The 7,642-nt window shown below is 40.8% G+C and overlaps 1 protein-coding gene across 1 annotated transcript; it reads left to right on the top strand.

Annotated features, from left to right (window-relative positions):
• Window positions 1-21: 21 nt before the first annotated feature.
• On the top strand, window positions 22-6,616 carry LOC110888487. Its single transcript, XM_022136011.1, has 6 exons — window positions 22-1,531; window positions 1,682-2,088; window positions 2,173-2,424; window positions 2,578-2,843; window positions 3,660-4,155; window positions 6,404-6,616. Exons 1-6 carry the CDS (start codon window positions 22-24, stop codon window positions 6,614-6,616), a joined length of 3,144 nt encoding a protein of 1,047 aa, XP_021991703.1.
• The last annotated feature ends 1,026 nt before the right edge of the window (window positions 6,617-7,642 follow it).

Raw genomic sequence — 7,642 nt, forward strand, 5'->3', positions numbered from 1 at the left:
TGCCAAAGATGGATCTTAAGCATGGAGGCGGTGTTTAAACGAAGTCGGTGTGATAAGGCCGATCAAGTGATGTTCGCTACGGGACAACTCACCTTTCAAGCGAAAGATTGGTGGGATGCTTATAGTAAGGAGGTAGGTGAGGACAAACTTCAGACAATGACTTGGCAAGAATTTAAAGAACCCTTCATGAAGTACCATTGCCCTCAGTCAGCCATTGATAAGATTCAAGAAGATTTCTTACACCTCCGACAGAAAAACGAGACGATAAATGAGATATCTAGTATTTTCTTGGATAAGATGAAGTTTTGTGCGGAATTTGTGCAAACCAAAAGAATGAAGATCAATCGCTTTTACGGCATACTGAAGGCAGAATTCAGGGAATTCATCACTCCCTCGAAATGCGAGACCCTTGATGAGCTCATCAATCTAGCGCGGGATAGAGAAATAGAAATCAAGAGGCAAGAAGAACGTGGTGAAAAGAGACCAAATGAAAAGAGTGGAAGTTCGACTCCGACTAAAAAGGGGAAGTATCAAGAGCAAGGAAGAAAGGATAAGTCGAAGAGTGGTATCACGCCTTGCAAGACTTGTAGAAAACTTCATACGGGGGAATGCTTGTTAGGCAAAAAGGGATGCTATAAATGTGGTAAGGAAGGGCATTCGTCTTATCAATGTCCAAAAAGCCCGAATACTTGCTTCCATTGTTTTGAAAAAGGGCACATCAAATTGGAATGCCCAAAGCTCCAGCAAGAGTCAAAAAGGGAAGATAAGAAGCAGGAGGGTTCTAGGGCTAAAGGAAGGATGTTCCAAATTACATCCGAAGAAGCCAAGTCTCACCCGAATGTGGTTTCAGGTATCTTTCTATTAAACTCCATACCGGTTTATGTTTTGTTCGATACTGGAGCCACTATGTCATTTATTTCGAGTGAAATTGTACAACATCCATCATTTAAGATTGAACGAATGCCAATGCCCCTAGAAGTAGAAATAACCGATAGTAAGGTCTATATGATACATGAGATTTGTAGAAATTGCAAATTCACCATAGAAGATGAGGAATTCGATATTGACCTCATACCCATGGTTTTGGGGGAATTTAAAATGATAGTGGGAATGGATTGGTTGGCGCGACACCATGTAGAAATTAATTGTGAAAATAAGACCATGCTTGTCCAAGCTCCAAATGGAAGGCAATTGAGTATTCAAGGAGAAAGAAATGTGGAAACCAAATTGTGCACCCTTGTCCAAGCTTTCAAATACGTACTTAACGGGAATAGAGCATGCCTAGCTTATGTAATAGATACCCGACAAACCCTCCCGAGGCTTGGAGACGTTGAAGTCGTGAATGAATTTCCGGATGTATTCCCGGAAGAATTGCCGGGACTTCCTCCCGAAAGGGAGATAGAGTTTCGCATCGAATTAAATCCGGGTGCGAAGCCAGTTGCGAAGGCTCCCTATAGACTTGCTCCCACCGAGATGCGGGAATTAATGACACAATTACAAGATCTTCTAGATAAGGGCTTCATACGCCCAAGTGTGTCGCCTTGGGGAGCACCTGTCCTATTTGTTAAAAAGAAAGACGGGTCGATGCGTATGTGCATCGACTATAGAGAATTAAACAACCTGACCATAAAGAACCGCTACCCTTTACCTAGAATTGACGACCTTTTTGATCAATTACAAGGGGCGAGTTGGTTCTCTAAGATAGACCTGCGTTCGGGGTACCATCAAGTTAGAGTACGGGAAGAAGATATTCCAAAGACTGCGTTTAGAACCCGTTACGGGCACTATGAATTTCTACTCATGTCGTTTGGATTGACGAACGCGCCGGCTGCGTTTATGGATCTTATGAACCGGGTGTGCCGACCCATGTTAGACAAATCGGTAATTGTGTTCATAGATGATATCTTAGTCTATTCGCGAAGAAAAGCTGAGCATGTAAAGCATTTGCGTGAAGTACTCGAAATTCTCCGCAAGGAGAAACTTTACGCAAAATTTCCAAAATGCGCCTTCTGGCTTAGGGAGGTGCAGTTTCTGGGCCACGTGATCAATGCGGAAGGTGTTTTAGTGGATCCGTCAAAGATTGATGCCGTAATGAAATGGGTCTCCCCTAAGAGTCCGACTGAGATAAGAAGTTTTCTAGGCCTCGCGGGATACTACAGACGGTTCATACAGGATTTCTCGAAGATAGCTCTACCCTTAACCAGACTGACGAGAAAGAAAGAAAAGTTTGTATGGGGCAAGGAACAGGAAGAGGCCTTTCGTATACTAAAGGAGAAATTGTCGAGCCCTCCGGTCCTGACGTTGCCAGATGGGACTGAAGATCTGGTTGTTTATTCAGATGCTTCACAGCAGGGGTTAGGTTGTGTTTTGATGCAAAGGGGAAAGGTTATTGCATATGCTTCACGGCAACTAAAACCTCATGAGGTAAACTACCCAACACATGATCTGGAATTGACAGCGGTAGTGTTCGCCTTAAAAATTTGGAGACACTACCTATATGGTACGAAATGTACAATTTACTCGGATCATAAGAGCCTCAAGTATTTCTTTGAACAGAAAGACTTGAATATGAGGCAGCGAAGATGGTTAGAGCTGATTAAAGACTATGATTGCGATATCCTTTATCACCCGGGAAAAGGGAATGTAGTGGCGGACGCGCTAAGCCGGAAAGGGACTCCACTTTCAATTCGTGTGAAATCCATGAAAATGATAGTTACACCACATCTGCTTGAAATGATACGGGATTCCCAAAGAAAGTCGCTCGAAGCGGAAGATTTTAAGAAGGAAAGGTTAAAAGGTGTGGCCGATAAGCTAGAAGAAAACTCGACTGGACTCAAGATGAGGTTCGGCCGAATTTAGATACCACGATTTTGAGAAGTTAAGACTGCGTTACTTGAAGAAGCTCATAAGTCACGATATTCGGTTCACCCTGGGGCTACAAAGATGTATCGGGATTTGAAGGCCAATTATTGGTGGCCGGGCATGAAACGCGATATCGTCAAATATGTCACAAAATGCTTGACATGCTCCCAAGTGAAAGCGGAACATCAAAAGCCCTACGGAGAATCACAACCTTTAGAGATACCGGTATGGAAATGGGAGGAACTAACGATGAATTTAGTAACCAAGCTTCCAAGAACGAAGAAGGGGCACGATACAATATGGGTAATCGTAGATCGACTTACGAAAAGCGCTCACTTTCTACCCATTAAAGAAGCTTATCCTTCCGAGAAAATGGCGGAAATTTACATGAACAAGATTGTATCTCGACACGGGGTGCCCGTGTCGATTGTCTCTGATCAGGACACTAGATTTACTTCTCGTTACTGGCAAAGATTTCACAAGAGTGTGGGAACGAAACTACATATAAGTACCGCCTACCACCCTCAAACTGACAGCCAGTCAGAAAGAACCATCCAAACACTTGTTGATATGCTGAGGGCGTGTGCCTTAGATTTTGGGGGAAGTTGGGATGACCATTTACCACTAGTTGAATTTTCTTATAACAATAGTTACCACAGTGGTATTCAAATGGCACCTTACGAGTTATTATACGGAAGAAAATGTAGAACTCCCGTATGTTGGGGTGAAGTGGGGCAAAGAGAGCTTGCGCCAAGTGAATTAATAGCAGTAACAAATGAAAAGATCGAATTGATTAGAAATAGATTGAAAGCAGCCCAGGATCGACAAAAAGCTTATGCAGACAAGAGAAGGCGTCCTATTGAATTCCAAGTCGGAGATTTAGTTCTGCTGAAGGTGTCCCCATGGAAGGGTATAATCCGTTTTCACAAACGGGGTAAGTTAGGTCCTCGTTACATCGGACTGTTTAAAATTCTGGCTCGGGTTGGAAGGGTTGCATATCGATTAGAATTACCGCTTGCTCTAGACGGGATTCACAATACCTTCCACGTGTCGCAATTGAGGAAATGTCTTGCGGATGACACAACATTAGTACCTCTCAATGACATCGAGTTGGACGAGGGGTTGAATTATGTTGAAAGACCCATAGCCATTAAAGACTTCAAGGTGAAGAATCTCCGCAACAAAGCTGTTAGACAAGTGTTAGTACAATGGCAGCACCGGAAAGGTTCAGATCTTACATGGGAAGCAGAAGACGAAATGAGGAAACACTATCCTTTTCTTTTCGGTATGTCAGTATTTAAATTGGTTATGTGCTCAGGTTTCGGGGACGAAACCTCTTTTAAAGGGGGTAGACTTGTAACACCCCAAAATATGCTATTCATTTACTTATGCTACTTAAAGTGTATAACTTGTAAGAATTAACCAAGTTAAAAGAATGTGATATTAGTTAATAAGAAAGTAAGTTAGTGTGGTAATTATCAACACTTATAACCATAGGGGCTGAATTTGTAATTGTGACAAAAGTTTTATTACTACTAGAAAATTTACAAAAAACCAACACACTGGTGGTGTTGGGGATCGATCAGAAGCAAAGACCAAGGGGGAAACCCTAGTTTCCAAGGATTCTCAAGATTAGGAAGGAATTGAGAGCCCAAATCAATGCTAGAACCCGAATTTTCAACCATCTAAGCTTGAACATTAATAGGTAAGTCGAAAATCCTGTTTTGGTGAGTGATGAGAAGTGGGCTTTTAACCCAAACGTGAAATTAGGTGCAATTCTTGTGCAAATGTAAGTTAGGAACTCATAATAGATTGATAATTATGCTTGATTTCGATTATTGAAAGGGTTAGGGTTTATACCCATTTGTTGTAATACCTTCATGAACATGATGATTTCTATAATATGCTTACAATTGTGATTTGATGCATGATCATGTATGTGATAGATAAATTAGATGAGTTAGCATAAAATGAAAGAAAAGATGTGAATTTAATCGATTTTTGCTACACTAGGAAGTAAACAAAGAAAAATCCATGCTATGAGTACTTGTACATTATGCTTGTAAATATAATGCCCACCAAGTGTTTGATAAAATGCATAAGAGATGATTATATGTGTAGTATGAAAAGAAAATGCTGAAATGATTTGAATTTGACTAAGTAAGCAAACGAATGTTATAATGTAAGCGTGAAGGAAGAAAGCGCTAACACTAGTATGGCGGAAGGTGTACAAGACCGAGGTATGTTCCGTTGCATACGAAAGTTTACTTTTATTTGTTAATAATTATATTGAACAATTTTTGCTATAATGTTTATACTATGTTGTAGTGATTACGGTGCTAGTAATTGAATAGCAAATCCCTTGCGGATTTGTTTATGCTAACGAAGAATTATGCTATGTTATGCTAGTCGACCGGTTCTAGTGAACAAGTCGGTCAAGAATAAGCTTCCATCCGTTTTGAACGGGTGGTTTTGAATGCTATGATAAATGCTAGAAGCTTAATCCGTTATGCGGATAGAAAGAAGAATTTATGTTGAAAGCAAATAACCCGATTAAACGGGTTGAATACGTATGCTTAACTCTCATTGAGAGTGTTTATGCCAAACCCAAGTACTGGGGTAGTCGAGTGCGTAAGAAAGATGAAAGCTTATATACGGATGGAACTAAAACGAAGGAGTTATAATTTAACATGTATGATGACTAACTTTTAAAAATTTGTTGTTGAATGTAGGTAAATCCTTGACTTAGGCGTATGGACGGCTTGAAACGTGCACACTTGGTTTACGCCCGCCTCACGCTTCTGTTTAAATTATTTTGAAATGGGTTAAGTTTTGGTCATATGAATTTAAACCTATGTTGTATATTAATATCTTTGTCGTTGGGTAAAAACTTAGTAGTTGAAGTCATGTCGTGTCTAATGTGAATTTCATCCGTTTTGGGTTTTGTCAAGAATGTTAAACGTTGAAGTTTATTGTGAAAAACAGGTTGTTAATGGTTTCAAACGAATAGGTCATGCCGAAATTTCCAAAATTTTTCTATATACACTATGCTAGTTAATTAGGTAAAGTTATGGGGCGTAACAGTACATCATTCGTAATTACCAGTTAAACCAGTTAAGTCGATTTTGTTGAGTATGAAGCCACTTGATCAAGTGGACATCAGAATCTCTGATTACAGGATAAGAGGATAAGGGGCAGGGGCCATTATTCACTGATCTTGTTTTATTTCTACTTCTTTCTCTTTCTTCAATATCTATATAAGAGATTCATATGTATTGTAAACTTTGTATCTCACCCAAGCTAAATATAAACTTCTAGTTACCCGTGGACGTAGGTCAGTTTAGACCGAACCACGTAAATCTTTATGTTCTTGATTGTGGCAGATTGTGTGAGAGTAGAGTGTGTGTGGTCCGAGTTCGTGTGTGAGAGTGTTCGATCCTAACAACTGGTATCAGAGCTCAGGGCTCTTGATCAACTCACACGAACAGAAGAAGGAGGTCTACAGGAAAGAGAAGATACTGACCTGTGATACCGGAACTAGGGTTCCGGTCAGAAGCCGTCGCCGTCAGAATCACGGCCACCGCTGTCAGAATCGCGGCCACCGCCATCAGAATCACCTCCACCGCCATCAGAATCGCCTCCACCGCCATCAGAACCGTCTCCACCGCCATCAGAACCGCCTCCACCGCCATCAAAAACCGCCAGAACCGTCGCCGCCTCCGTTCTCTTCACCTTCGCGACTAGGGTTTGCTGACCCAGTAGCCGCCGTTACCTAGGGTTTTCGATCATTGCCTTTTCTGGTGTTGATTGCGTCCAGAAGAGGAGAAAAGAAGAAGGAGATTAGATTTGTTTTGTTCTGTGGGGAAGAAGGCACGTACCGTGCTTTACGTCTTTCTTTTTTTTTTGGTAGAGAATTGAGGTTTCTCAATTTGACCAAGGAGGCCCCTCAACTTTAAACAAAGAAGAAATTTGGGTTTAGTTCTTTTTATTTAATCCTTGGCAATAATAGCCAAATTTTTATTTGTCAAAGAACTAAATTTTTTTTGGGCATTAGGCAGAAGGTTTAAAATTTCAAGATGATTTTTTTGACCGATTAAACCAGCAAATTTTCAGAGTATCGTTTCATTGAAGATCAAAGAAACAGAACCGTAGACCAGTGCTTGTTTCAGTTGTTTCAGTTTGATTTTCGGTTTATTTTTTGATTTCAGTTTCGTTTAGTCGTGTTTGAGTTATCATGGCAGAAGACGGGAAGGTGCAAATCAACAAGTTTAACGGTACAGATTTTAGCTGGTGGAAGATGCAGATTGAGGCATTATTGGTTCAAAAAGATCTTGATATTGTGTTATCAGGAGTTAGACCAGAAAAGGTGGAACCAGCAGATTGGGAATCAAAAGATAGGAAAGTCAGGGCAGTTATTACATTGGCGTTATCAAAAACTTTGGCATTCAACATCATGAAGGAAACCACAACTAGTGGCATGATGTTAGCCCTATCTAACATGTACGAGAAGCCTTTGGCAGCTAATAAGGTTTTTCTGATTCGAGAGCTGGTGAATACTAGGATGAGGGAAGGCAGTTCAGTCACAGAGCACATCAACAAGTTGAATTCGATTTTGGCCAGACTTGTGTCAGTAGACATCAAATTCGAAGATGAAGTTCAAGCTTTGCTACTGTTGTCTTCTTTGCCAGACAGTTGGTCCGGAATTGGTACAGCAATTTCCAGTTCATCAGGTACCAGCGGATTTACTTTTGAAGGGATTCGTGATCTTATTCTGAGCGAG

Source organism: Helianthus annuus, chromosome 11 (assembly GCF_002127325.2).
Source record: "Helianthus annuus cultivar XRQ/B chromosome 11, HanXRQr2.0-SUNRISE, whole genome shotgun sequence".
In the NCBI taxonomy this organism is placed as follows: domain Eukaryota; kingdom Viridiplantae; phylum Streptophyta; class Magnoliopsida; order Asterales; family Asteraceae; genus Helianthus; species Helianthus annuus.

Bases quoted from the DNA above. Each gene is read 5' to 3' on its own strand.
- LOC110888487 (XM_022136011.1), top strand. From the start codon at position 22: ATGGAGGCGGTGTTTAAACGAAGTCGGTGTGATAAGGCCGATCAAGTG. The intron at 1,532-1,681 runs GTGTGTCGCCTT...ATCAATTACAAG, and splicing joins TAAGGGCTTCATACGCCCAA to GGGCGAGTTGGTTCTCTAAG. The intron at 4,156-6,403 runs GTATTTAAATTG...TACCGGAACTAG, and splicing joins CTTTTCTTTTCGGTATGTCA to GGTTCCGGTCAGAAGCCGTC.